Raw genomic sequence first — 27,319 nt, forward strand, 5'->3', positions numbered from 1 at the left:
TTAAAGAAGGTTTAATACAAAAAGGTGAAATAGGGTTTGTATGTGATCCAGGTGGATGCAGATCAAAGTGGGACTTTTTTGTTTATTTGAAAAGTGAAACTAAAGTGGCCTAGTGACGTGATGACATCTAGCGGCCGCATGAGAAAGTGGAATGCAAAATTGTCCTTTCCGTTTAAACAATTCAAAAAGTTTACTAATAGTTTCATAGTACAGTCATTTTACTGGCACTCTTGCGAAAGATATCTAAACAGATGATACGGCATGCCTGGTGCATATACAAAATTGATTGTAGAAAATGTTAAACGTACGTTTTATATTTAAGAAAATATTACATGTACTTCAATAATATTACACATGTTGGAACTTAGAAGACACATAAGGTCTGAGAGACTAGGTTGCACTGCACCATTCAACATACTAGATCTTATACTAGACAGAAATTGTAAGTTGTAGGTGAGAAGGCATTGAAAAGGTTAGCACACACCAGCATCTCAGCTTAGAGTCTATTTCTTCTATCGTGTGTTCATCCATTGAATTTCTCAATGACAATAGGTGCTAACATTTTTGTCAACGCTAACCATTTCTTCTAGTCAAATACCAAAGTTCCAGTAGTTGTATATTCTGAAGTTCTAGTGTACCATCAAATATATCCAATACTCGGACTTGATACAAGTCTTATTTATTGCAGAGAATAATCAACTTATGAAGTTAAATTCTCATGCTTGTTCTTCTGGATCTGCACCATCCAATTATCTTGATCATAAAAAAGGACGAGGAATAAAATTACGTCCATATAGTGAAAAAACAAATAAAAACTTGAACGAAAATAAAAGTGGTCGGGATACTAAAAGCAAACTGAATTTTTGGTTATAGATGTGGCATGAAAGGTCCGAACCTTGAATGAGGAAACCCCCATCTCAGAGATTTATGGCATTGTCGCGGATATTTTAAACCTTGTTGTTGCTTTTGATTATGTGTCTTTTGTTTGGACCCCACGTTTTGAAAACAAAGCTGCTGATGCCTTGGCAAAGCAGACCCTGTCGAACGCATCCTTTGTAGCTCCATCCATGAACCCAGGAGTTTAAATTTTAATGAAAGTAGTGTTACAAAAAAAAAAAAGATGTGGCATGAAAGAACATTGGCTACGTATATTTCCTACAACAAAACAAAAAACCGACTTGTATCGAGAATCATTAAAGGAAAAAGAATATGACTTTGATTAGCGTTTGTCTCACATAACGATCGCGTCCTAATCCTTGCAAATACCGAACACTATCTTCTCAATCACAGTAATAAGATAAAGAAATCGAATCTCTTCTTTTTGTTTCTTTCTTTCATTGTACATAGAAAAATAAGGTAACTACAACAATTTACTTGGAATCAAAGTGTATTTAGATTTGATGAATCTTTGTTTCCTGAATCCTGGGGTTTAATTTTCTTTCTATAAATTCAAATATATATATATATAGAGGGAGAGAGAGAGAGACTCTGTTGAGTGATGGGGAGGCTCAAGCATTAGATGTTTCAGAGGACGAGAGAGGCTGGAGTTCTTGTTCTTTAACAGCAGCACTTACAGGCTCATAAGTTGCTTCTTCTTGTTGTCTCCTTCTCCACACCAACGCAAGTTTGACGATCACCGAAGTAACCAGTAACGAGATCATTACTCCCACCACCACTCCAAGTAAATGCTTCTCCCACCAGCTCCTGCAACCACATCAGACCCGTAAATATATATATCAAATCTAGCAAATGATTCTGCAACCATGTGAACGAAACGAAACATACTGTTTCCGCTTCTGCTCAGCCTTCCATTCTAGCAATTTGTAGCTTCCAAATTGACCGGGTAGCCGCAATTTGTTTTCCTTCAAAAGCGACATTATGTTCTGCAATCACGTAAAACTCAAATATTTTCATGGGCTGATAATGAAAGATACCTAAACCAATAATGATCACAAGCCATCTCATCGTGTTTGTAAGGACAAGGACAAGTACCAGTGCTGTATTATTGGAAATGTACTCGGAAGATTGTGGGGGATAGATTCCCCATTTCAGGCGATACTCATTTCCGCTGGTCGTGATACTCAACAAGCGAACCTAGCAATAAGAAGAGCCATTGAGATGATTTCATCACCTTTTAGCACACATATATAACTAGTGGAAAGTGCATGTTTAAGCTTGCCTGTGAACTTTGAATCTCTAACTCATGGGCAATGAAATCTGCGATCTCTGAGAAGTTGGGCTTCATTGAAGCATTATTCACACTAATTGACACTTGGAAGGTGATAACTCCAATCCGAAAAACACCTTCACATTCGTAAGAAATAGCCAAATAAAATCTCATGTAGAAACAACCATCTGTTTGAAAGGAGAAATAAAATCTCATGTAGCCAAATGAGTTGTTGATTGTAAGAGTAATTTTACAACTCAAGAAATAAAGTTCTTCCCTTTTGAGTTTGAAATAATAAGAATAGTCAAAGGAACAAGAGATATGATGATAACAAGAGTAGCTTAAGATAAATCCCTGAAAATCCAAACAAACTACCTGGAAGATCCACTGTAGGAGCCTTGCTTGGAGCGGGGCTTGGGCTTCGGCTTGGAGAGATATTATTAAGACTTTTATTTTGGGTAACTGGTGAAGTAGGTGCAGGAGAATCTGGTGGTGACGCCAGCCTCCTCCATAGATCAGAACAGTTGGTTTTCAAAAACCCGAGCTTGTCATTTTCACGGTCATAAGTGACAAGCGTATTGCGAACAACAATTCCTGATCAAAAAAAAAAAGAAACTGAAGTTGATTTGAAATCAAAGAGTGAAGAACAAGTGATCTATCTTGAAACTAATCATACATGATACATGGTTTCATAGATAATGGGAAATGAATGCAAGATACGTAAAGTGAGTCAGCATACACTACCTCCAAGGAGTGTTGTTGAGTCTCTATCAGGAAATATTCCAAGGCAGTAAGCGCCTCTAACTTTAGTGTGCTGTAAGAAACACACAAATGGAAACTGTTGTAATAGCTTTCTAAGACAACAGAAACTGTCAATGCTTGCTGAGATTATCAAACAAGTAGAAGCGTAAAGAAAAAGATGAAGCCATTTTACTTTACCCTGAATAAGTAGTTCTCAGGAGAAAGGATCAGTTTCTGATGATTGCCAAACTCCATAGCGATCTCGGGGAAAAAATTGTGTATCTCAGCCACATCCCTGAGCCGGGGCCCGGCATCAGATATTATTAGTGTCCTTAGACGTTAAATCAATTCGAGGTTTCGTAATATTTGAAAAGCTTTAAACAAACCTTCCAGCGCCAGAGAAACAAATATCATCATAGTTTGGGTCTGGACCATGGATCCGTTTCAGAGATGGGATTTCCTTAATGACCTGCAAAATATAGGGCCATGGCCATCAACATTTATCTCCTACAGTTTGTATTCTAAAGCTTATAAAAGTCCATTAACCTTACCGCGTCCTTTATGGCATTAAACGCCTCCTTGGGAAAATAAGCATAAGTTGTTCCACTATCCAAGACGGTTCCATGCTTTCCGTTAAAGACCTTTGGGTTCAGCTTCAGAGACTTGCCAGCAACATGCATTTGTTTCAGGTCAATGTTGTAGTACGGACTGCAAACACCCGAAACTAGAGTGATGTGTGAGAAGCTCGAGATCTACTCTAAAAAGAAGTTACTCTCTCTCTCTCTCTCTCTATACCTGCGGAAAGGATCCGAACGAGCAAACACCATTCCAGCAGGAGGAGATATTTTACCAAGCACCATCGCACCACCACCAACTTCCATCCCACCATAACACAAGGAAAAGGAGTCCTCGATGACACCCTTGTCAACAAGCTGGTCAACGATACTGAGCTTACCACGACCCAAACCCATAATACCATCAGCACGCTGGCTGAAAAGGTCCCCTGTCTCTACGTTCTCGCATCCAAAAACAGCGCGCTGAGGAGAAAGCTGGCTCTCGTTGCCGAAAGATATCAAATCCTCACTTAGAACCCCACTACTCGAACTCATCTCAGCGTAACGTCTTTCGTAGATACACAGTTTCCCATCATCATCACAGTTACAGTCAGGATTGCATTTAACAGCTTCGTATGTGGTAGATAACTCAGGTTGGAACTTGGGATCCTGAAAAACCAATAAAAAGACAAGTCAATACATATACTGAGTATCATACTCAGACTCATTTTTTTTTTTTGAAAGAGCATTCATAAATCAGGGCAAGACCACGTCATATTCGCGCAAACACATGGAAAGTGGGAACAGAAAATACTCAGACTCATCACTGATCATAATTGATAAAAGTGAGGAGACCTGATGCTTGCCACAGTGTTTGCAGGTGGAGCAAGGAACGTAAGTGACAGTGCTTCCAGTATCTACAATCAAAGCGAACTCTTGTGGTGGTGTTCCTATCAATAACCGTGTCGTGTAGTAGCTGCATTCAAATATATAAATATTCAGCAAACATTCGAAACTTTAATCAAATGGATGAAATTCAAACCCGTTGGCGAGGAGGTCATCGTAGAGCTTCATGTGAGCGTTAGGGAGCTGCTGCGACTGATGGAGAATACGGCGGTGGCGGCGCAAATCCTCCACTCGCGGCGGAAGGGATGAGTAGCTTAGCGGGAAAATCATCCCTGATTCGGCTGCTAAATCGGGAATCTTATCAGCCGCGGTCAGATCGAAGATGATGAGGAGGAGGAGGAAGAGGAGAGAAGCTCGATCCATGGATTGTGGCGATGGAATGGAGGAGATAGGGGGAGTAAACTCCACCGTGACTCCGTCGTAGATCCACAGTGAAAGTTGAGACGAGAGAGAGAGAGAATGAAATGGTCACCGGTCACGGTGGTTTCATGATTTCAATAGTCTCTCTCTATTTTATTTATTTTTTTCATTGTTAGTGCTTCTAACGACGAATCACGTAATGTCACGTAGCAGATTAACGAGCTTGGTGAAGTCAACGACTCTAAAGTCACAACTCTTGCCTTTATATGATCCGGCACGGCACTGTCTTGCAATTTGGATTGTATGGGACCGGCCGGTTGGATCAGTCAACCTCTTTTCTTCGGTTCCAGTTTGAATTAGACCGTCTAAAATTATACAAAGCAGATAAAAAATAATTGAAATTAAACATTTTGATTTTTAAATTAAAACTTAAATTTAAATTTAAAGTTTCATACTTGAAAATATCACTTAAAATATAACAGAAAATTACTAAAAATATCATATTCATAATACAAATTTTCAGGTTTACATTAATTACTTTTACTCTCACTTTTAGAGAGGTAAATAGACATTTAAATTTTTAAAAAAATACTTTCAGAATAATTTTTAAATTTCAAAAAGAAAATTCAAAAAAAAAACAAAAAAAATCAAAATAAAGTCCAAATATTTACTTTTAAAATTCTCAAATTCAAATAAATCGAGCACATCATAATGTTTATTTAACATGTTCGATAAGTGTTCACTTAAAAAATATTCTCTTTGATTAAAGAATCTCAGTTCATTATACATATAGATAAAGTTCTGAGAGTGTAAACAATATTTTAAAACTTTAAATAAAAATATGAGAGATATATTCAATTGTGATAAATTTTTGGTCGTAAAATTATGAATTTTATGAAAAAAATAGATTTTACATGTCATAGTTAAAAATAAATAAGTTAAGCTGTGATAGTTTTTGAATTAATAATATATTTATTATAAATATATTTATAAAATGATTATGCTGGCAACAAATACGGGAAAAATCACCTAATATACAAGTACACATTCAAACAAAAGTAAAACCATAAACGAGGTAAGCAATAATGATAGGGAAACGAAAGTAGAAGAGAAAGACAATAAACAGAACTAGAATTAGAAAATAGTCTCGAGTCTTTTACACATATATAATAGGTAACGAACAAACACAAAAACATAAATCTCTCAAGACAAAGACAGGACAAAACATACTGGTGAGGACAATATTTTTTGGTTATGTAACAAAAACATATTGTTCCACAAAACAAAAGCCTCACCTAGAAAATTCAACAATGACACAACAAAACAATTATGATAAGCACATACATTCTTCTTTCTTTCTTTTAACTTTTGGCTCTAGAGATCGAGTTTATCCAGAACTTTCTTCCCAAACTTGTTGCACCTCATCAATGGTTTATTACGCTCTATATGCCTCATCAAAATGGCGCGCAATACGTCCTGCAAACACCAAACACCATTCTCATTATCGACAGCATAATCTTTACGCATAAAGACCACAACATTAGACAGTGTACGGCCCTGATATTCATTACCTCACACACAAACCATGCAGTTTGAATGACATAGTTTCCAAAAGGGTCTACAAGAAGTGTATCAATATCTTTGAGCAAGTCATATACGATCATGCTATGGTCGATATAGTGTATTTTCAAGAACTTCTGCACAACATGACTTCCGTATTTGTTACGGGAGAGGCGCGCGTAGTTCCCAAACAGCTGTTGCACGAGCAAAATTGTTATGTTTGGATCATTCAGCTCCACTACATACTGCACCACGTAGTTTCTGCAGGAGAATAATATATATAGTAATTGTGAGTAAACAAAATGGAGATATGAGATAACAAAACGATTGTATGTATCACTCGTCATTTCAGAGTATTAGAGATAAATCCTATATATCTTAGGATAATGATGTAACTAGTCCTAGTCCTTATCATCTTAGGGCATTCTACTTGTATAAAGAGAGAGCTTATGCTATTCTAATAACACAACACAAATTATATCTTTATACGATTTCACATAGCTCATGTTTTACCCGAAGTTGTTCACGCAGAGGCTCAACGCATTACTGATTATCTCACGAATCAAACGTTTCGTTAGCACCTCACAACTAGTACCAAGACATTGCTGAAGCATGCAGCAGCCATGTTGGTCAATTGCTAACCCGAAACAGTTCTGAGCTAAAACTTCAATAAGATCCTGTAACGAACAAACAACACAGTGGATAGAAGAAAGAGTGTCATATTCCACGACTAAAGGTATTTGGAAACAAATGACTCAGAGTCTATCATGGCTAACTTTACTTGTATCACAAGCAATAAAATCACCAAGTTTACACCTGCGACAGCATCCACCATAGAGAGACTAGACTAGAATATATTTTCAATCATATGACTTCTACAAAAAATTATGAACTGAATAGAACAGACACTGCAAGATTAAAGATGCAACTTGAAACATCAAACTGATTCATTTACTTTTGAGTTTTGCTACAGTGGAGTTATATAACTATACTGTATATGAAAGCGATTTCCTCTTTCGAAAAAGACTGCATTTTTAAGAAACAAAGATCAAAATTGACTCCACAGCCATAAACAAAGATTCAGCAGATGAATACATTCTACTAACCAATTTAAGTTTAGAGATATATACCTATAACTAACAAAGAACCAAGCACCAGAGAGTACTGTGGATGATGAGATGCTTACCCGATTCAACGAGGGAGGAAACTGGTTGAAGCATTGCATAATCACATGTTTAGCACCGTTGCTCCTTGTAAATGAAAGTACTCCCATGCTAACAGCTCCAACTACCCGCAAAATTTGTTCTTCGGAATGAAGACACCTCAACAGCGACTGTATCGAACGGGTTCTGGTAATGCCAAGAAAAAATATTCAACAAATAAAACAACACCGGTTACAAAACATAAACTGTCTTTATCCATAAATCTAAACTAAAACAATCACCAAGCCTAAAAACTAATTACAATAATACAGAATCAAAGGATCAGAAGTGTGTGTACCCGACAGGATCAATGCACATCTTAATAAATCCTAACTGGTTCAGAGTGATCACATCGATAATATGACTGATCTGTTGAGAGCTACACTTGTGCATAAGCTTGTGAAGGACTTGAGAAGCGAAAGGGTGTTCCATCAACTCATAGATGCTAGAGATAACATCGTTGAACATCACATCAATTGTCTCCTTGGAGCACTCATCGATCTTCTCCTGCAAGACAAGGCTCGATTTTGGATCCTTATAAGCAAGCAAAGCAATGGGTCCCATTCTCGCGTTCACGAAACCTTCGTTGCTCCTCCAAGAACCAAACCCATTGTCGCGACCTCTCGACAAGTCGGGCGAAACACTACTCTGCCCATACGATCCTCCGTCGTTAACGTAATCGTTCAGGGACGGCGATGTTCTTTGAAAGTAGTGATTCATCATCTCCTGCAAACCTACTTCACGCTGAGGAGGAAGAGACCAACCCCCGCCGCCGCCATTGATCCCTTGATTTTGCTGCAGTGACGATCGATTGGTCCAACGATTCTGCTGACGAAGGGAGAGCATAGCGAAAGAGGAATCTAGGGTTTCGACATCAACACCAGTCGGGAATCGAGACAGCTGTTCGTCGAGAGCTCTATGAGTGTCCGGTTGGAACTGAGACTCACCTCGTGGATACATCTCCGCCGGAGACAGATTCTCCTCCGTCGCATTTCCGTCGCGTTCGCCGCCGGTTGAGTTGACGCGGGACGACTCCATTACTTAGCAAAGAAGCTGAAGAGAAATTATATAACAGAGAGAGAGAGAGGAGGAAAACAGAAAGGAGAAAGAGACCTTTTTCTCTAGGTTTGTGGAGATTTAATACGAATGTAAATCTATATATATAGAGAGAGAGAAAAGATTTAAGGTATTAATGCAGAATAGAGTGATTAAGGTAATTAAGAGAGATTTAACTTTAGAAAGATATTCAATAATTAAAAGTTCAAACAAGGAAATTCTAAGAGGTTGAATAACGTTTGAATTCTTCTTAAAGTTTTTTGATGTCTTCTTTCGTTCTTCTTATGCTAGAACTTTGCCCATGCACATTAAATATTCACAAATATTATTCCAAGACGACTCAGTACAGTCAAAGTTAAGTGTACTTCAACAGAAGACTCGCGTGGACCACACGAGTTCCCTTCTCATTGGTTAAGACATATTTTGTTTTTATTTTTTCTTTTGATAATGTCGTACCAAAATCTTTGATGTTGTAAATGATTTTAGATAACTATCAAATATACTGAAATATTATCAGTTAAATAAAAGGCCTAGGCAAAAAATACCAAAACCGAACTGAAATACCTAAAATCGGAACCGTACCAAAACCCTCAAATACCGGAACGGTTCCTATATTTGTGAATATTTTCAATAGCATATAACCTAAACTTTGAAAATCATGAGTTAATTTACTTATTATTGTAGCCTTGTATTTTTAAAATTAATTCTTATTTTGTATTTTATTTTAATGTTAAATTTGAAAAATATTATATATATAGATATATTAATTGAATTTATTTATAATGTTTTAATTTTATTAACTTACTTTGTTTGATAGTGGTTTCTATTTTATTTTTAAATGATTTGTTTTTGGAAATATTGACATTTTTGAAAATAAAAATTAAAATAATGACTTGTCATAATATAATTGGTTGTTTTAAATTTTGTATACATACCTTTAATGACTTATGGCCTCGACTTTTTCTTATAACATCACCTACACTTTTATAACACATAGATTTATGTTAAATTTCCAAATATTTTATATATATATGAGTCAATTCCATTTTAATTATTTATTTAGTAGTTGCCTTTTTGATATTGAATTCCATTATGTATTAAAATAATCAGTTTTAGAAATTTTAACATTTTTAAAAAATTGTAAGCCAATCAAAATTAGGATTTCTTATTTTGATTGGTTGTTTATAATCCTATGTGTATATTCTCAATGGCTTTTTGCTTCAGTTTTATATAGTAAATAAAATGATGATTTAGCATATTTTTGGTGTTTTTAAAATATTATGTGAACATTCTCAATTATTTATACTTAGTTCAACTTATACATAGTATATGTTATTTGTGAATATTTTCATTAGCATATAGCCTAAAATTTTTAAATTATAAGTCAAATTTATTTACTTATTATTGAGTAAAAGTCTTACATTTTTAAATTAATTATTATTTTGTATTTATATGTTTATTTTTATGTTAAATTTCGAAAATATTTTATATATTAAGTTAACTTATTTATAATGTTCTATTTTTGTTAACTTAAATAATTTTATACTGGTTTCTGTTTTTTTTAATAAACAATTTTTGGAATTATTAATATTTTTTAAAATAATAAATTAAAATAAATGATTTGTCCAAATATAACTGGTGATTTTAAATCCTATGTGAACATTCTCAACGGCTTATAACTTCAACTTTTATATAGTATAGATTTTTGAAAGATGATGCATTTTTTTGCTACAAAAGTTTCAGAATTCACCTCCCAAAATAGCTGATCAAATTTCCCACTTTAAATTTCATTGGTATGAACTTATTAATAAAGGGGGAAAGAGTGTATGCTAAAATACAAAACACAAGCAAAACATTTCAAAATTACATACAAAATCTTTAAACATAAGTTCAACTAAAAGTAGTCCTAAGACATGTACAACCCAAAACAGTAAAGAACTGCTTCTCTTGGTTTCAAATGATTCTTTGCCGATGAACAAAGCTCTCTCTAAATGCTGACATCTTCAAAGAAGGTAAGAGGAAGCTCTGGCGATACAGGCATAGTCGCAACACACTTGAACTGAGTAGGGAACCAAAATAGAGACATAGAAACATGTAAGTATCAAGAACATTGTGTTCTACACATTAAAGTCAAAATAGATGTCATAGTAGTTAATTGGATTTTACCTTATGCTGCTTGTATTTCTCTCTAACAGCTTGTAAAGCTCCTCCTTTTCTGCTAAGATACAAGTCATGTATCATACACACACATTCTCTGAGATCACCCGCTTTGTATCTCGTGTACTCTTCTAACATTACACTCTGTTACATTCAAAAAGCCAGAGATTTAGTGTCTTATACAAAGTGGTGAATATAGAACTATAACAAGAAGCAGGCTTCACCCAGGGATGTTGCTTTGGACGGATGATGAATCTTGCAAGATATACGGCTGAAGCAGCCACAACGGACGGAAGAAACTTCAAACTGTTATAGTCTAACATGCTTAGCTCGGAAAGATAGCTACAGAGAAACTCCATCTGTAAATGTGACATCTGAAACAAAGTGAAGAGTAAAAACCTTAGTAATTGCTCATACTAACAAAAAAAAAACGCCACAATTCAAGAAGCGCTTACATTGAAATCTTCTTGCGCAACTCTTGTGAACCGTCTGCACAAAAACCAACATAAGCAGAAGTGAGACACAACCATAAATAACTAACTTAATGAGAAAACCAAAAGCATATCAGACTCTAATAACCTTAGAAAAGTATTGGTTGTGGGGTTTCCTAATTCAAACTGAAGAGCAAGAAGTACATCAGCTTCCATCTTCACAATCTCTTGCTTAGTGTAAGTGTTGTCTGTAATGTAACAGAAGTCCTCCACATTCGGAGGCGTTATCTCTTCATACTTCCTACAAAAAGCCCAAACATAAAAAAGCCAAAAGAGATGCTAACAGACAAAAAAAAAAAAACTTAAAAAGATGTTTAGTTAGCTTACGAGGCAATAAGCATAGCGGAAACTCCCAAAAGCTGAAGCTTTTGCCTATTAACAGTCCGAAGAGACAAGAATCTGTCGATGTAGGAGACAGCGAGGTAAAGAGTGTCGGAGAGAAGTTTGTACTCTTCAGCAACTTCAACTAACCAATCAACCAATACTCCTCTCATATTAGGCGTTACATCTTTCTGCACCTTTTCAATATAATCAATCAAAGGCCTTGACTTTTCCTTCACCTGATTCAAAATTTCAACCAAAATCAATTTTTTACACAAGACCCAGATCGAATTGAGGAAGGGTAACCTCTAATTGACGGAGATAAACGAAGATTCCGGTGACATAAGGAGCACACATCTGGGGATCATCAGATCTGGTGTCGACATCGGACTTCGATGTCTTCTTGTTTTGCTTCTTCGGAACTCTAAGGGGTTTTCTGGTTTGTTTTCGCTTATTGCACAAGTTGGGAAGCTCACCGAGGACAACTCTCTTCTTCTTCTTCTTGCTGAGGCGGTCCTCGTCTGCCATAGCAGCTTTTCTTTTGGTGGCTGCTCTCGTCATCCTCACGAAGTTCTCCTTATCGTCGGACATGATTCGATAGAGATCGAGATTGGTTGGAAGAGAATGATGGAGAGGGGGAGGAGAAAAAGGGAAGACGCAGAGCGCCATTTCCGATTGATTTTTTTCGAATGAGACATTGAATTGGCGCTTTCGAAAATTTTGAGATGTTTTCAAATTTTGGTTTTACGAAAATGTGGGTCGAATTTTGTTGGCGGGAAAAAAGAAAAAGAAAAACTTTTCAAGAGCACTTTTAATGGGCCTCTCCAACAAGAATACTGAACAATATGGAATTTTGATTGTTTTTTTTTTGTTGACGACAACAATTTAGTAGATACACTTTACATAGTTCCAATTTCAAACCTTTTTAAATAATTTTAAAAAAAAAAATAATAATATTCAAAAAGATAAACTTCCATTTAAAAATCAGATTATACAATAAATGAAAATATTTAGATATTAAAATTATAATTAAAATATATGACAATTGATTTAGATATTAGATTTAGATATTAAAAGTTTGTAAGAGTAAAAAGAAAACAAAATTCGAAAATTTGTTTTTAGAATTAAATTACTTCATATATTATAAATCAGCAAATAGCATCTCTTAAGATGGGTCACCGATTTTGTTTTCAATTTTTAAGTGTGGCTCACAAGTTGAAGACTAATAAATGTTTTGTCCGGCAATTTTTCCAATTTAAATAAATTATCATCATTTGTAAGCGATAAAGTCTCACTGTATTTCTTCACGCAAAAGAAAGTTTCGTTTACTTATTCTCGTTGCTGCAATAATTACGCGATGTTCATACACGATCTTGTTAGGGTTGGAAATCGAGAGAATTTTGATCAAAATTCATTAATAACCATGCGTCTGTGGTCAAGTAGTCAAGACGTTTCGTGGACTTCCAAAAGACCCGAATTCAAATTCGTTCCACACCAGATTCTCATGTGCGTGGTCACCGAAACTTTTCACATTCACTTTCCAGAGAATGATTTACCATTTTTTATTATTATTACAGTGTCTAACCATTTTCTACGTTGCAGCTGCATATTCTATTTCTGCTGTAAATTACTAAATTATATAACAATTCCATGCCGCCTTACTAAAATTATGTGTGTATAAATGTAACATCGGTATTTTACAAAATAACTTAAAAAAATAAAAGATCTAAAATTTTCATTTATTACTTTTCAAAAGTCAATTCCAAAATCGTAAATCCAATATATAACAATAAATCCAACAAATGCAATAGATCCCGAAATATCGATAAAAGCATATAAACCAGAAATTTGAAAAAAAAAGTAGAAAAATATCCAAAAACACCAATCCTATATAAATTCACGCTTACTTGCTAGTCTCACCTGAAAGAAAAAAGAAAAGAGGGGTGAATAGGAGAGTCACTCATTGAAGTATGAGAGGTTAAACATGCAAACCACTCCTTTAAGTAAATATAATTCCCACTATTGATATTTAACTCTAACATGAACAGACAAAATGCCTAAAGCATCACACACAACACACAGTGCGCTGATAATGCATATTTAGATTACACACTCCGCATTCTCCTTATACGTATATATATTAATACGCATCGTCGATAGTACAGTCTGTCTTTGTACCCCAACCATCTCAGTAGCATCAATAGTGCACACGTCTCTACACCATACGCTCAACACAAGTAAAGTCGCTAACCCAGACGTCTCTGAACCACCACCCTCACCATACGCTAAAAACAAGTAAAGTAGCGTCGCTAACTTAGATATCTCTTAGCCCTTGCCTGTGCACATAGTTCGTACTCATAACTATGTACTCATTAAGTGATGGTATATATATATATACCATCACTTAACATCACACAATCCAATCAACGGTTGAATCATCTAGACCCCTAGTTCTGGTTTGCATGAATGAACTAACTACCAATCAAGACTCAAACAAATTTAATTCAAACAGACGGATCATGATTCGAAATCAAAACTAACATAGAGAGAATTCTACACAGGTACGAGATTTACGGAATAAACCATCACCTTAGCAATGTGAAAAAGTAATAGTTATGGATTCCAGCTGCTCAAACAGAATCAAATTCTGAAATCAGAGCAAACAATCGAGTCATAACGCCCTTTGAATGGTTAAAAACGGATAACGGATAATCTGGTCAAATTGTCAACTCGCTGGTCAATGTTCAATCATGTTACCTCCGACCCAAACAGATCAACCCCTGACCAAATTGAAATCGAATTGGAACATCCAGTTTGCCTTAACCGGATTTAATTTAATTGGACTAGACTCGAATCCATTACAAACCGGTTTAATCATAACCAAAATCAATTCTCAAAAACCAATCGGTTTAACAATAGCAGAAAATCAACTACGCTAAACCAAAACGGCTTGACTTGTCAACATCTTAATAAAATCTGAATAAAATATTTTCATATCTTTTTATTTATAATATAAATATATATTATATTTTTCACTAAACTTATCATTTTAAAATATTTAATTACATGTGTTTTTATTTATAGGCTAAATGTATATTTCGTTTTCTCTTAAACAAACCTTTTAACCTTAAAAATATGTCAAACTTGATATTTAAAGATGTGAATAGGACAACAATTGGCAATACAGCAGTCCACATATCATCTTTTTATTTGTTATTATTTTTATAAAGTAGGAAACTATTAGAAGTAGGGAAATATCACCCGAAATAAAAATGTATGGTACAGTTAATTTTCTCCTATCTTCTACAACTACTTATCTAGGTACATTGTATATACAAATAAAATAAACTTTAATAAAATATTATGTTTGATGTGTATACGCAAGGAAGAATACTTGAGTATTTTATTATCACAAGGAATCATAATAATAGACCACAATGTGAACTTACATTTCGGGATCATAAGAAAATCCCCGGTATCTTATAACATTATCACAAGAATCTTTTTGTTTCAAAATTGAAAATACAGTAAAGAGATAATCTTGTTTTACGAAATCCTATCCACGCGGTAGCGCGTGAGATTAAACGTTTCCTTCACGTGCTCCTATCTACTTGGACAATTGATATATAACAGTTAATCTTACCTCCAATGACACCACATCCACTTGGCACTTCTGAGCTGTCGTTATTACCCTCATCTTGTCTTAACCAATAATAATTGACCTTTCACAATTTTTATATTTCATTTTCACCCTTCTACTTCTCACTTATTTTGTAACCCCCCTCATTTCTTTTGATTCACTTCAACAGCCCATATAATTTCTTTATTAGAAAAACAAGAACAGAAAGTTGACAAAATAATTGAAAACTTAATAAAAATACTCATTTAATTCCCCTCTTACGTCATCCCTTTAGTCTAATTCAATTATCCTTTTTAATATTCAAAAGATTCGTTAGTATATTGGTTGTGTCAAAAAAATATCTAACTAAAATAATGGACATTTATTTATTTAAGAAAAAAATAGAGGACTATTTCTATTTCACAAGCTCTTTAGATGCAATTACAAAAATTTGAAAATACTCTATTTTTAGTAGATTATATACTTTTAACCATTTTTTCTAAACTATTTTTATTTGTGAAAAGAGGACAAAAGTAATTAATAATTAATTCTAAACCTTTACTGAATTTCCCCTTTATATACAACCCCATCAACCCCTTTCTCAATCACACAATTGTCTTCTTCATCCTCAGAAAACTAAAAACATGGGCTCCGTAAAGGTAACCATCCTCCTCTTAGCAATGATGATCGGCGTTTCGTATGCTGCCGACATGTCGATCATCTCGTACGACGAGAAACACCACATCACCGCCGACAACGAGCGGAGCGACGCCGAGGTTGCGAGAATCTACGAGGCGTGGATGGAGAAACACGGCAAGAAGGCGCAGAGCAACGGTCTTGTCGGCGAGGAGAAGGACCAGAGATTTGAGATCTTCAAAGACAATCTCCGATTCATCGACGAACACAACAACAAAAACCTCAGTTACAAACTCGGTCTAACCCGGTTCGCTGATCTGACCAACGAAGAGTACCGATCTATCTACCTCGGTGCCAAACCGAAGAAGAGAGTCCTCAAAACCAGCGATCGTTATCAGCCGCGTGTTGGTGACGCGATACCTGATTCTGTTGACTGGAGAAAAGAAGGTGCCGTCGCCGCCGTTAAAGATCAGGGAAGCTGCGGTAAGCCTCCGATCATTTACAATGAAATCAGGTCTCCACTAGAACTATTAAAGCTAAAAAATAAAATATAAACATTGAAACTTGGTAATGATAATGTTTGGTCTCAAGTCGTGACTTTTAGATGTACGTTTCTGTAATAATTGTGGTTAGATTTGAAAAATCGTAAACTCTCTTAGTGATATTTTATTTGTTAGGAACGTTCTTGTCGTCTTTTAAACTTTAAAGTTGTGTAGTGGGACCATTAAATTGATAACGGACCCATACGATATCCACCTTTTAAAAGAATTAAAGCAAGTGGTGGGGGCTAAAGTATTTGATTATTTTGATTTAACGGATCTTCTCTTGATCTGTTTTGTAGGGAGTTGTTGGGCATTTTCAACCATTGGAGCGGTGGAAGGAATAAACAAGATCGTGACAGGAGATTTAATCTCTTTGTCTGAACAAGAACTTGTTGACTGTGACACATCTTACAACCAGGGTTGTAATGGAGGTTTGATGGATTATGCCTTTGAGTTCATCATTAAAAACGGTGGTATTGATACCGAAGAGGATTATCCATACAAAGCTGCTGACGGTCGTTGTGATCAGACCAGGGTTAGTATATCATTATTGTATTTAGTTTAGTTTTTAGGGTCAAATGAAATCAAAAACAATAATAGCTTTAATCTCTCTCTGTTTTTCGTCATTTTGGCAGAAAAACGCAAAGGTCGTCACGATTGATGCCTATGAGGATGTGCCTGAGAACAACGAGGCTGCGCTCAAGAAAGCTTTGGCTAACCAGCCTATTAGTGTCGCCATTGAAGCTGGGGGTCGCGCTTTCCAGCTCTATTCTTCGGTATGAGCTATAAGCAATTTGTTTATAACTAGATAACATGAGAAGGATCAATGCAATAGGAACGATGAATGGTCTTGTAACACGTTTTCTATTATAGTCAGATAATCATTTCAAAATATTAAAGTGTTTGCTTTGCCTTTTTTGACTCTTCAGGGTGTATTTGATGGAATATGTGGAACAGAGCTAGACCATGGAGTTGTAGCTGTTGGTTACGGAACTGAGAACGGAAAGGACTACTGGATTGTGAGAAACTCATGGGGAGGAAGCTGGGGAGAGAGCGGATACATAAAGATGGCACGTAACATTGCGGAGCCAACAGGGAAGTGTGGAATCGCCATGGAGGCTTCGTACCCGATCAAGAAAGGTCAGAACCCACCAAACCCTGGACCATCACCACCATCTCCCATTAAGCCACCGACCCAGTGTGACAAGTACTACTCTTGCCCCGAGGGCAATACTTGCTGTTGTCTCTTCAAGTACGGCAAGTACTGCTTCGGTTGGGGATGTTGCCCTCTCGAAGCTGCTACTTGCTGCGATGATAACACTAGCTGCTGTCCTCATGAGTACCCGGTTTGCAATGGCGATACCTGTTTGATGGTGAGTTTCTTGGTAATTTTGAGTTGGATGATAATGTTTGGAAAATGTTTACTGATTTTCTGGCAATGATGTGTGGTTATGCAGAGCAAGAACAGTCCATTCAGCGTTAAGGCTTTGAAGCGTACACCCGCGAAACCCTTCTGGGCACATAGCATGAAGAACATGGCTTAAGAGGAAATATATCACTGATGAATTCATTCATTCCTTCTTAAGAGAGGAGAGGACATGAGTCAAGAGAATTCATCAAAAAAGCTTTCTTATTGTTGTTGTTCTGATTATCTTTAAATTGCTGATTCTGCTGCTCGGGGGTTTTCTGTACATATAAAACCTCTTCCTAAGTGTCATTCACTTTCATCATTGATCCTAAACATTGGTATTTACCGGTTATTTATGGATAAATTTATCTTTCCCATTCTCAATGTCAAAAGTATTTTTTAGATTGAAATGTCGGTTTGTTATTACATGGTTGGTACGCTAGCATGAAGAGAGTAGATTTGAGATGACACTAAACAAGATTCTGTGAAAGCAACGAACAAACAATTGGAAAAAAAATTAATCTTTATTAGACTAGATATGAGAGATTTTTCATAATCTATCATTATCCACTCCGGATGACACGTGAGTAAATCATCTTCTGATAGCATCTCCAACCCACCTCTATTTTTACTTCTATAATAGCATTTAGAGGCAAAACCACTCTAACCCATCTTTATTTTTGCTTCTAAAATAGAGATTACTATTTTATCCTCTAAAATAGAGGAAAAAATAGCATTTCTCTATATTTTGCTCTATATATAGAGATCTCTATTTTAGAAAAATACATTGGAATAAAACCCACTTCTATTATAGAGTTCCTCTATTTTAGAGGTGAAAATAGAGAAATACATTGGAGATGGTCTAACGTGTCGCAGTAAATCATCTTCTAACGTTGCGACGCGTGTCCTGGTGTGAAACTCAACGTTTCATTGTGTGGGCTTTGATTTTTATTTGGTGTTGTTTGGGCCGAATGGTATGTGTGGTCCGTGAAGATAGAGTACATCTGAGGGATGTTATTATAATGGGTTTTGTTTGCGGGTTTTTAATAAGTTTTAGAAAATTAAATGAATTATACTTAAAATTAACGGAAATCCTGTTAATCCATTTAACTTAATATAGTTAATTAATTATTTTTGTAGAAAAATGTGATTGTATAGTTTTGACAAAAAACTCGATTTTACGATTTATGCAGAAAAAATCCGATTTTACAGTTTCGACAAAACAATTTAGATTTTGTAGTTTTGACGGAAAACACATTTTTTGGTGATGGCAGGAAAGTTTGATTATGCGGTTTTGGCGAGAAAGAACGATTTTGCGGTCTCAACGGGAAAACTTATTTTTACCGTTTTGGCGGGAAAACTCGGTTTTCCAATTTTTGGCAGAAAAATCTGATTTTGCGTTTTGGTGAGAAAACTCGGTTTTACGATTTTGCGGGGAAAATTCGATTTTTATGGTTTTGGCGGAGAAACTTGATTTCACGGTTTTGACGGAAAAAATAAATTTTCTATATATCCAGAATTAGTTTATTTATTTAAAATTATATTTAAGAATATATATATATATATATATATATTTTTATATTTAAAATTATAATCTTGGATATATTATTCTATATATTCAAACAATTTGTATAAAATTAATGAAAATTTGATATAAAATTGTATAATTATCAAAAATCAAAACTAAACAATATTTATAAAATTTGTAGATACATAAGAAACTAAATATTTTACGAAAAAATTTTATTTTTAGAAGAAACTGTAATTTTTTTTGAAAGTTTTAGTAATAAAATTGTATAATTATAAAGATAAAATAATTAGTGCAAATTAAAAGTATAAACGATATTTATAGACTTATAGTTAATGGGCTGGGCTGATGAATATTACAATTAATTAGGCTTTTAGAAAATAAACTTGTTCGAGGATGTCGTCTTTTTCGTTTATCAGAAAAAGAAACTTGAAGTTCTCTCTTCCTCTTGAGGGAGAAAGTTCTCTCGAGTCTCCCTTCTTATCAAACACAGATCTTTCAGAAGGGAGCTCGATTTTGTTTTGATATGTAATATATTCGATCAATCAGATCGACTTTTGTCTTCGCTCGGCGAGTTAAGTTTTCGCTTGGCTATTTTTGGAGTGTATCTCGATCTTTCACGAAGCTGATCTTCAACCTATCACTTTTGTCTTCGATGAAGATCGAAATAAACTGCCTTTCCACTAAGTCTCTGCTTTGTATATTCATCCGTCTCTGGCGATGATGTGGAGCATCTCTGACGAAAAGGAAGATGAGTTTGATGAATATCTTAAATAACTTATGAAGTGGAATCAGGAGAACTGGCGTTTTATTAAGCCGTCGATTTGATTTAAGCTTTCTCTGGTCTTGTTCAGGCCTCATATGAGTTTGTCCGGTAAAATATGTTTAAGGTTATCCAAATCACGTTTTATCATGAACAACGGTCCTGGTTAGATTTTTATATAGACGGCAAAAACGTATTTATTAAAAACAAAAGAGAAACAAAATGAATTATTAGTTTTAGACTTTTAGTAAAGAGAAAAATAAACAATACGTTCATGTGAAGTACTATCAACTTAACTCTCAAGTCTCAACAAACATAATAATATATTTCCTCTTTACAGTAGTTAGATTCTGTTTTTGATACAAAACAATAGTGAGATCGCGTTATATGCTATCCTTCCTGCAAATTCGGCATTAAATATATCTGATCCATGCCGATCATTATTCGTTTGCTTCGTTCAACAGTATTTTACAAGTTTGAATCATAAATAATAATAATAATTATGCATCTTCTTACTTTTTCAGTATTCACGTGACTCTGAGCTTTCAAGTCCGACAGCTAGTCTCTTGTGTCTTGCATCCTTTTGTCACGTAGCTCCTGCTCCCTTCACCTCTCTCTAGATTTTTTATCACAGAAAGCAAAATCAAGTCTGTGATATTGTAATCTCATACTCTATTCTTCGTTGACACATTCTCAACTCAGAGAAAATGCTTCGTTGTAACTTCCCCATTTCTCAGTTCCTTTTCTTCTGCTTCTTCTTCTTCTTCGCCGCCATTGCTTCTTCTTCTTCTTTAAACCGCATAAAACCGGCGTCTCTCCACCGTGATGCTTACTCTCTTTTACTGTTCAAATCCAAAGCTGATATATGGAACAAGCTTGGTTTCTTCAGCAACAAAAGCTCCAGCTTCTGTCAATGGTGGGGTGTTACGTGCTACGGAAACAAAGTGGTTCGTTTGGTTATAGAGGATCTTTATCTTGGAGGCCAGCTCGCTCCTGACTCAGTCAACAAACTCGACCAGCTCCGAGTTCTCAGTCTCAAGAACACCTCCTTAACCGGCCCTTTACCAGATTTATCCGGGTTGGTTAATCTCAAGTCGCTATTTCTCGATCACAACTCCTTCTCCGGTTCGTTTCCTCTCTCGGTTCTCGAGCTTCACCGGGTGAGAATCCTAGATCTCTCATTCAACATCCTCACCGGTCCAATCCCTCATGGTTTAGTCTTTTCCGACCGGTTGATTTACCTCCGACTCGATTCGAACCGGTTTAACGGAGCTGTACCTGCTCTAAACCAATCCTCTCTTCATTCTTTCAACGTTTCGGTTAACAACCTAACCGGTGCTGTACCGGTAACCGCCGTTCTGTTACGGTTCGGCATTTCCTCTTTTCTCGAAAACCCAAACCTCTGCGGCGAGATCGTTCACAAAGAATGCAACCCGAGGTCCAAGTTTTTCAATCAATCTCCGCCGGGAAAGGCGGCGCCGCCACCACCGCCTTTCCCGCACGGCCAAATGGCGGATTTCAGAGAAACGGGGTTGTCCCGGCCGAGTCACGGCAAGCATTCGCGATTCGCGGTGATTCTAGGGTTTCTATTAGCCGCTCTTGTCCTGTTCATCTCCGTGGGTTGTCTAATCGCCGCCGTGAAGAGGCGGAGAGACAATAACGATAAGGAGAAAGGGAAAGAATCGACGGCGGTTGTCGCGTCCGACGCGGCGGAGACGGCGGAAGTAGCGGCGGCGATACAGATGGAGCAAGAGAGCGAGCTGGAGGAGAAGGTGAAGAAGCTACAGGCGGCGAAGAGTGGGAGCTTAGTATTCTGTGCGGGAGAGGCCCACGTGTACACTATGGACCAGCTAATGACAGCTTCCGCCGAGTTATTGGGCAGAGGAACGGTGGGGACCACGTATAAGGCGTTGCTTGACAGCCGTTTGATCGTGACGGTTAAGAGGCTAGATGCCATTAGATTGGCGGGCGTAGGGAGGGAAAAGTTTGAGCGACACATGGAATCGGTTGGAGCATTAGGGCATCCGAACCTGGTCCCACTCAGGGCTTATTTCCAGGCAAAGGAAGAAAGGCTGTTGATTTATGATTACTTGCCAAATGGCAGCCTCTCTTCTCTCGTCCACGGTATGCTCGTAAACCCTCACACACGTGATTACGTATTTTCAAATTCTTTTTATAATAAATGATTGGTAGATTATCGTTGAAGACATCAAGCACCTGGTTGGTACTTGTAATAAATTAGTAGTTACGAGGTCTTTACTTTTGCTCAGTCAGTGACCACATGGAACTGAATTTATTAATCGTACGTCACATCTCATTAGTGACTAACCCATAATCTTTAATTAAAAAACTTGCTCGTTACGTATATAGACAATATGTAATCAATCAGATTTTAAACCACATTCGTGGAGTTAGTTAAAAGTTGTGCAGTGAGGAGCTTAGGTTGAAAGTTTAAATCATGTGTTTTTTTTGTGTAGGTACAAAATCGTCGAGGGCAAAACCATTGCACTGGACATCTTGTTTGAAGATAGCGGAAGACGTAGCTCAGGGTCTCTCCTACATCCATCAAGCATGGCAGCTAGTTCACGGAAACCTCAAATCCTCAAACGTCCTTCTCGGACCAGACTTCGAAGCTTGTATCGCCGACTACTGTCTTGTCGCTCTTGCAACAAACCCTCCTCTAACGTCAAATGACGGCCAAGAAGACGCGGATGCAATTGCTTATAAAGCCCCTGAAGCTCGACACAAGAGTTTGAGTTATCAATCGGTTAAAGCTGATGTTTACTCCTTCGGGATCCTTCTTTTGGAGCTTTTGACCGGGAAACAACCTTCGAAGCTTCCGGTTTTGCCACTTGATGAGATGATGGAATTTGTGAGGAAAGTGAGAGAGGAAGGTGAGAAGAATGGGAACTGGAGAGAGGACAGGGATAAATTCGGAATGTTGACGGAAGTTGCGGTCGCTTGTAGCTTAGCATCGCCGGAACAGAGGCCGACGATGTGGCAAGTGTTGAAGATGTTGCAGGAGATTAAAGAAGCGGCTGTAATGGAAGAGTGTGATCTTGTCATGGATTCTACCAATTCTGGAAGCTCATAAGGACAACTTTTTCTAAGAACAGAAACTTAATCTGTCGCTTTTCATGTCTTTCACTAATCTTTAAAACTATAGTAGTTAACAGTGGCGGTTTTACATTAGTGCCACACGATTCCTGATTACTTTGACTTGTCGTGATGATGTTTTCTTCCTATGAGTAGTGCAGTTGAATTTGAATTATGTATTTATATATAAAAAGTCTTTAGATTAAATTCAGAACTGAAAAAGATAGATATAGGGGTAAAACAATGCAAATCCAGAAGATGAAACGGGTCATTCAACTCTTTCTAACCATTCTTCTTCATAGCAATATATGTTGAGTTCTAACCTCAGGAGACTGATAAGAACACAATCACTATATTGATGAACATAAAGGAACTACAAAAAGTCTAAGCAACAAGTGGCACAATTAGCCTAACATTCTCAATTACAATCATTCTCTATGTACTATATCCTCCTTTGTGTAACCTTTTATTCGTCTTCTTACTTTCCAGGTCCCAGCGTATTAGCTTCTCACGTGACATGCCATTGCTTCTATGATCATATAGATACCCCTTTGAAGACTCAACTTGCCCTCGAGCTGAAGTGATATACTTGACATATCAAAGTTGTCATCTAGTTCCAAGGTCACAGGAGAAGGGAATCCTTTCTCAACCAACAAAGGTTCCAATGGGCCAAGGAATGTATAGAATCTATATGCTCACGGCTGAACCAACACGTAAGGATAAACCTGCATTTGTACTGGAGCTGAATGTGCAATCTCCTTATTAACATGAAAATTTTATTTTTACCGCTTTCATGGTACCGCTTTTCATTTTTACCACCACTAAAATGACATTTTCAAGCAACCTGAAAATTTGCCGCATGACCCGCATGCAATATATTTTATCGCAGATCTTCTAAAAAGATCTAAAAACAAAAAGATCTAAAAACATTTTTGACCAAAAACACATAAATAAGAAAATGATCAAAAGAGATTTCATGAACAAGTAAATAACAACTATATTTTTATTATATATATATAAATATTAATAAATATTTAAATATAAGAAGTTTTCGATTTTTTTCCAATTTGATTTTTTTTTGTGATTTTTTTGGAATCTGAATTTCTCTATGGAACTATTTTTAAAATTATTATTTTAAATTAATTATATTTTTTTTTGAGAAAAAAACTTAAATCTCAGCCCTCTCAAACTCCATCCCTAAATCTAAACTTTACATTAGTTAACTCTAGTGTATGAGAGTTTCTTTAATGAAATTTATTTTGGTTATTTGATAATTATGTGTTATATTTGTGATAAAAAAAACTTTGTAGGGCTATCATAGAATATTTTTCTATATGTTAAAGTGTAATATATTTTATATATAAAATAAAAGGATAATATCAAAAAAGAAAAAGCGAAACGATGTAGTTTTGGTTGGCCGATTCACCAAGCCAGACCCATATGTGTATTTGAGTCTAGAAACTAAACCCGAAGGTCAAGTAAACAAAACATTGGCTTTCCGGAAATCTGAGATCTTACTCTAGCAGAGCAGCTGAAGAAGGAACACTCAGAGAGGATGAGCGACGGAGACGATGCCGCTAGACGCCGTAGCGCTGCAGTGGCCGATTACCGGAAAAAGCTCCTCCAACATAAGGAGCTCGAGTCCCGAGTTCGAACAGGTTCGATTCCCTCTACTCCTTCCTATCCGAATCGAATTCGCCCAGATTCAATTGCATCCTTGTATCGAATCAGTACTTTTGTTAGAAGAGGGTTCGATTGAGTTGAATCTAGGGCTCCTTGTTGTCTCAATTTGGGGGCAATCTGATTTAATTGAAATTCGTTTGCTTTAAGCTCTCGATTCTAGGGTTTGCTAACAACAAAGTGTTGGGGGTTTGTGGTCTCTTGCAGCTAGGGAGAACCTGAGAGGATCTAAAAAGGAATTCAACAAAACTGAAGATGATCTCAAGTCTCTTCAAAGTGTTGGCCAGATCATCGGAGAAGTCCTTCGACCTCTCGATAATGAAAGATGTAACCTTTCTCAACCCCTTTTTTGCATCTGTGAGATTATTGCTCATTGAATGTTTTGTTCTTGTGCCCTCATAGTGATTGTCAAAGCGAGCAGCGGTCCTCGGTATGTGGTAGGCTGCCGTAGCAAAGTGGATAAGGAGAAGCTGACCTCAGGAACTCGAGTTGTTCTTGATATGACCACACTTACTATTATGAGAGCCCTTCCCCGAGAAGTAACTTCCTTTTTTTTTTTAATTCTACATGTGTTGCTTTTATTGACAATAATTAATGTGGCTTTGTTTATTGTAGGTCGATCCCGTTGTGTATAACATGCTGCACGAAGACCCTGGCAACATTAGCTACTCTGCTGTTGGAGGATTAGGTGATCAGATCAGAGAACTCAGGGAATCTATTGAGCTTCCTCTCATGAATCCTGAACTTTTCCTCCGAGTAGGAATCAAACCACCCAAGGTACTTAACTACTTCTTCCTTATACCTTTCTTTCTTTGGCTCGAGACATTTCAGCTGATTAAATAATTAAAATGCAGGGAGTCCTTCTGTATGGACCTCCAGGTACCGGGAAAACTCTGCTAGCTAGGGCTATTGCCAGCAACATCGATGCCAACTTCTTGAAGGTTTAATTTTCTGCTTTGCTGATTTTGGATGGAAGACTCAGGTTATGGCATAAGGTTTAAATCTAATTTGTTTCCTCTTGTTAGGTTGTGTCGAGTGCAATCATAGACAAGTACATTGGAGAAAGTGCTAGGCTGATTCGGGAGATGTTTAACTATGCCCGTGAACACCAGGTAAGTCTTGTTTGAAGTGTGTGTACATATGCATCTTCCTCTTTCCTTTTTCCTTCTATCACGCTCCTGACTTTATTAAATACTTCTTCTTTTTTTCCGTATGGTTAGCCTTGTATCATTTTCATGGATGAAATCGATGCAATCGGTGGGCGTCGTTTTAGCGAGGGAACCAGTGCTGATCGTGAAATTCAAAGAACACTTATGGAGTTGCTCAATCAGCTTGATGGGTTTGACAACCTCGGAAAGGTACTGGTCTCTGTTTCTGAAAGTTATATATATATACGCATAAGATTGGGTTGTGAAGTTATATTTCTGTCTCAAACCATTTCTTATACACTAAAAGCCATCATCAATGCTATAAAATGTCTGCGAGGGTTAATGAATGTGTTTAAACTTGGTTTGGATATATGTATTAGGTGAAAATGATAATGGCAACGAACAGACCTGATGTGCTTGATCCTGCGCTTCTCCGTCCTGGTAGATTAGATAGAAAGATTGAGATCCCTTTGCCAAATGAGCAATCAAGAATGGATATCCTCAAGATCCATGCAGCTGGTATCGCCAAACATGGTGAAATTGAGTACGAGGCTATTGTCAAACTTGCAGAGGTTAGTTTTTATTTTTCCCTCTTTCATTAGTGAATGTTGTTTTAGATAATTGAGTTTCTCACCTAATCCTTTATTTGGTTTAATAAAGGGTTTCAATGGTGCTGATCTGCGTAACATATGCACGGAGGCTGGAATGTTTGCAATCCGAGCAGAGCGGGACTATGTGATCCAGGAAGATTTCATGAAGGTATATATTATTTGTATTTACATGGGAGGTTTGTGTAACTGATACTGGAATCTTGGTTTGTGATTTGGAAACGAACTATTTTTTTGTGCAGGCGGTGAGAAAGCTGAGCGAGGCCAAGAAACTTGAGTCGAGTTCACACTACAATGCAGATTTCGGAAAAGAGTGAGAGGAGAGGGATACACTCTTGTCGTCTGAGCGAGGGATAAAGAAAGGACAAGTGCAATAGAAGTTTCGTATTATGTTTGTTCTTTTGACTTTGGAAATGTGAAACTTTGTTTTACTTTGTTTTTTTTCGAGGAGCAAAGATTGTGGAGTGTGTGCTTTTACTACCTTTTAGTACTTTAAACGCTTCAATGATTTTCCTCTCTTCTCATTAGTTCTGTGGCCTAAGTAGGTGCCTCTTATCGTTGCATTTGTCATTAGTAAACACACCAATTGGTCAAATACCAAAAAAAAAATAGAGTTAGAAACTTGAAAACAGATGGTATTGTTCTCGTTTAAGATGGGGTGGACATAGATCAAATGCTACCATAATTTTGCTTCAAATTTTACGGATATCTAACGTTTAATTTTGCTTCGCATTTTACGGATATCTAATTTTACGATTTGCTTTGCTTCGAAAAAA

At 36.5% G+C, this 27,319-nt stretch overlaps 6 protein-coding genes across 7 annotated transcripts; 3 read left to right on the forward strand and 3 right to left on the reverse strand.

Moving 5' to 3' along the window:
• Positions 1–1,293: 1,293 nt before the first annotated feature.
• LOC106349545 (aspartic proteinase 39) lies at positions 1,294–4,907 on the reverse strand. 2 transcript variants are annotated; one of them, XM_013789539.3, is made up of 12 exons: positions 4,505–4,907; positions 4,318–4,438; positions 3,704–4,131; positions 3,460–3,616; positions 3,295–3,377; positions 3,107–3,203; positions 2,912–2,981; positions 2,543–2,761; positions 2,180–2,304; positions 1,993–2,094; positions 1,786–1,883; positions 1,294–1,704 (listed from the first exon to the last, which is right to left on the reverse strand). In XM_013789539.3, the coding sequence occupies exons 1-12, from the start codon at positions 4,729–4,731 to the stop codon at positions 1,509–1,511; spliced, it is 1,923 nt and encodes a 640-aa protein (XP_013644993.2). In that variant the 5' UTR covers positions 4,732–4,907; the 3' UTR covers positions 1,294–1,508. The 2 variants fall into 2 exon arrangements, with proteins under 2 accessions (XP_013644993.2, XP_022543765.2); XM_022688044.2 differs by having other exon boundaries at positions 2,180–2,355; positions 4,505–4,871.
• Positions 4,908–5,842: 935 nt separating this feature from the next.
• LOC106352488 (pumilio homolog 14) lies at positions 5,843–8,923 on the reverse strand. The gene is made up of 5 exons (XM_013792110.3): positions 7,789–8,923; positions 7,475–7,637; positions 6,802–6,965; positions 6,300–6,549; positions 5,843–6,204 (listed from the first exon to the last, which is right to left on the reverse strand). Exons 1-5 carry the CDS (start codon positions 8,526–8,528, stop codon positions 6,103–6,105), a joined length of 1,419 nt encoding a protein of 472 aa, XP_013647564.2. The 5' UTR covers positions 8,529–8,923; the 3' UTR covers positions 5,843–6,102.
• Positions 8,924–10,336: 1,413 nt separating this feature from the next.
• On the reverse strand, positions 10,337–12,226 carry LOC106352487 (putative cyclin-A3-1). Its single transcript, XM_013792109.3, has 7 exons — positions 11,822–12,226; positions 11,522–11,754; positions 11,283–11,435; positions 11,159–11,192; positions 10,928–11,077; positions 10,713–10,847; positions 10,337–10,605 (listed from the first exon to the last, which is right to left on the reverse strand). The coding sequence occupies exons 1-7, from the start codon at positions 12,182–12,184 to the stop codon at positions 10,534–10,536; spliced, it is 1,140 nt and encodes a 379-aa protein (XP_013647563.1). The 5' UTR covers positions 12,185–12,226; the 3' UTR covers positions 10,337–10,533.
• A 3,499-nt stretch (positions 12,227–15,725) lies between these two features.
• LOC106349544 (probable cysteine protease RD21B) lies at positions 15,726–18,097 on the forward strand. Its single transcript, XM_013789538.3, has 5 exons — positions 15,726–16,253; positions 16,612–16,847; positions 16,948–17,088; positions 17,242–17,685; positions 17,770–18,097. The coding sequence occupies exons 1-5, from the start codon at positions 15,779–15,781 to the stop codon at positions 17,854–17,856; spliced, it is 1,383 nt and encodes a 460-aa protein (XP_013644992.2). The 5' UTR covers positions 15,726–15,778; the 3' UTR covers positions 17,857–18,097.
• Positions 18,098–19,645: 1,548 nt separating this feature from the next.
• LOC106349543 (probable inactive receptor kinase At5g67200) lies at positions 19,646–23,282 on the forward strand. Its single transcript, XM_013789537.3, has 2 exons — positions 19,646–22,135; positions 22,489–23,282. The coding sequence occupies exons 1-2, from the start codon at positions 20,719–20,721 to the stop codon at positions 23,103–23,105; spliced, it is 2,034 nt and encodes a 677-aa protein (XP_013644991.1). The 5' UTR covers positions 19,646–20,718; the 3' UTR covers positions 23,106–23,282.
• A 1,225-nt stretch (positions 23,283–24,507) lies between these two features.
• Positions 24,508–27,051, forward strand: LOC106349542 (26S proteasome regulatory subunit 10B homolog A). Its single transcript, XM_013789536.3, has 10 exons — positions 24,508–24,765; positions 24,995–25,114; positions 25,190–25,326; positions 25,403–25,564; positions 25,642–25,728; positions 25,813–25,899; positions 26,008–26,145; positions 26,316–26,507; positions 26,596–26,694; positions 26,786–27,051. The coding sequence occupies exons 1-10, from the start codon at positions 24,663–24,665 to the stop codon at positions 26,858–26,860; spliced, it is 1,200 nt and encodes a 399-aa protein (XP_013644990.1). The 5' UTR covers positions 24,508–24,662; the 3' UTR covers positions 26,861–27,051.
• Positions 27,052–27,319: the final 268 nt, after the last annotated feature.

This window comes from Brassica napus, chromosome A6 (genome assembly GCF_020379485.1).
Source record: "Brassica napus cultivar Da-Ae chromosome A6, Da-Ae, whole genome shotgun sequence".
NCBI lineage: Eukaryota > Viridiplantae > Streptophyta > Magnoliopsida > Brassicales > Brassicaceae > Brassica > Brassica napus.

What these genes read in the sequence shown, in the direction of transcription:
- LOC106349545 (XM_022688044.2), bottom strand. Translation starts at nt 4,731, where the DNA reads ATGGATCGAGCTTCTCTCCTCTTCCTCCTCCTCCTCATCATCTTCGAT. An exon ending in AACACTGTGGCAAGCATCAG is followed by an intron (nt 4,132 to 4,317) that starts GTCTCCTCACTT and finishes TTGGTTTTTCAG; the next exon opens with GATCCCAAGTTCCAACCTGA. An exon ending in GCTGAGCAGAAGCGGAAACA is followed by an intron (nt 1,705 to 1,785) that starts GTATGTTTCGTT and finishes ATGTGGTTGCAG; the next exon opens with GAGCTGGTGGGAGAAGCATT.
- LOC106352488 (XM_013792110.3), bottom strand. Translation starts at nt 8,528, where the DNA reads ATGGAGTCGTCCCGCGTCAACTCAACCGGCGGCGAACGCGACGGAAAT. An exon ending in ATGTGCATTGATCCTGTCGG is followed by an intron (nt 7,638 to 7,788) that starts GTACACACACTT and finishes TGGCATTACCAG; the next exon opens with AACCCGTTCGATACAGTCGC. An exon ending in CTGCATGGTTTGTGTGTGAG is followed by an intron (nt 6,205 to 6,299) that starts GTAATGAATATC and finishes TGGTGTTTGCAG; the next exon opens with GACGTATTGCGCGCCATTTT.
- LOC106352487 (XM_013792109.3), bottom strand. Translation starts at nt 12,184, where the DNA reads ATGGCGCTCTGCGTCTTCCCTTTTTCTCCTCCCCCTCTCCATCATTCT. An exon ending in TTTATCTCCGTCAATTAGAG is followed by an intron (nt 11,755 to 11,821) that starts GTTACCCTTCCT and finishes ATTTTGAATCAG; the next exon opens with GTGAAGGAAAAGTCAAGGCC. An exon ending in TCCGCTATGCTTATTGCCTC is followed by an intron (nt 11,436 to 11,521) that starts GTAAGCTAACTA and finishes GGCTTTTTGTAG; the next exon opens with GAAGTATGAAGAGATAACGC.
- LOC106349544 (XM_013789538.3), top strand. Translation starts at nt 15,779, where the DNA reads ATGGGCTCCGTAAAGGTAACCATCCTCCTCTTAGCAATGATGATCGGC. An exon ending in GTCGTTGTGATCAGACCAGG is followed by an intron (nt 16,848 to 16,947) that starts GTTAGTATATCA and finishes TCATTTTGGCAG; the next exon opens with AAAAACGCAAAGGTCGTCAC. An exon ending in CTTTCCAGCTCTATTCTTCG is followed by an intron (nt 17,089 to 17,241) that starts GTATGAGCTATA and finishes TTGACTCTTCAG; the next exon opens with GGTGTATTTGATGGAATATG.
- LOC106349543 (XM_013789537.3), top strand. Translation starts at nt 20,719, where the DNA reads ATGCTTCGTTGTAACTTCCCCATTTCTCAGTTCCTTTTCTTCTGCTTC. An exon ending in CCTCTCTTCTCTCGTCCACG is followed by an intron (nt 22,136 to 22,488) that starts GTATGCTCGTAA and finishes TTTTTTGTGTAG; the next exon opens with GTACAAAATCGTCGAGGGCA.
- LOC106349542 (XM_013789536.3), top strand. Translation starts at nt 24,663, where the DNA reads ATGAGCGACGGAGACGATGCCGCTAGACGCCGTAGCGCTGCAGTGGCC. An exon ending in ACTATGCCCGTGAACACCAG is followed by an intron (nt 25,900 to 26,007) that starts GTAAGTCTTGTT and finishes CCGTATGGTTAG; the next exon opens with CCTTGTATCATTTTCATGGA. An exon ending in CTATTGTCAAACTTGCAGAG is followed by an intron (nt 26,508 to 26,595) that starts GTTAGTTTTTAT and finishes GGTTTAATAAAG; the next exon opens with GGTTTCAATGGTGCTGATCT.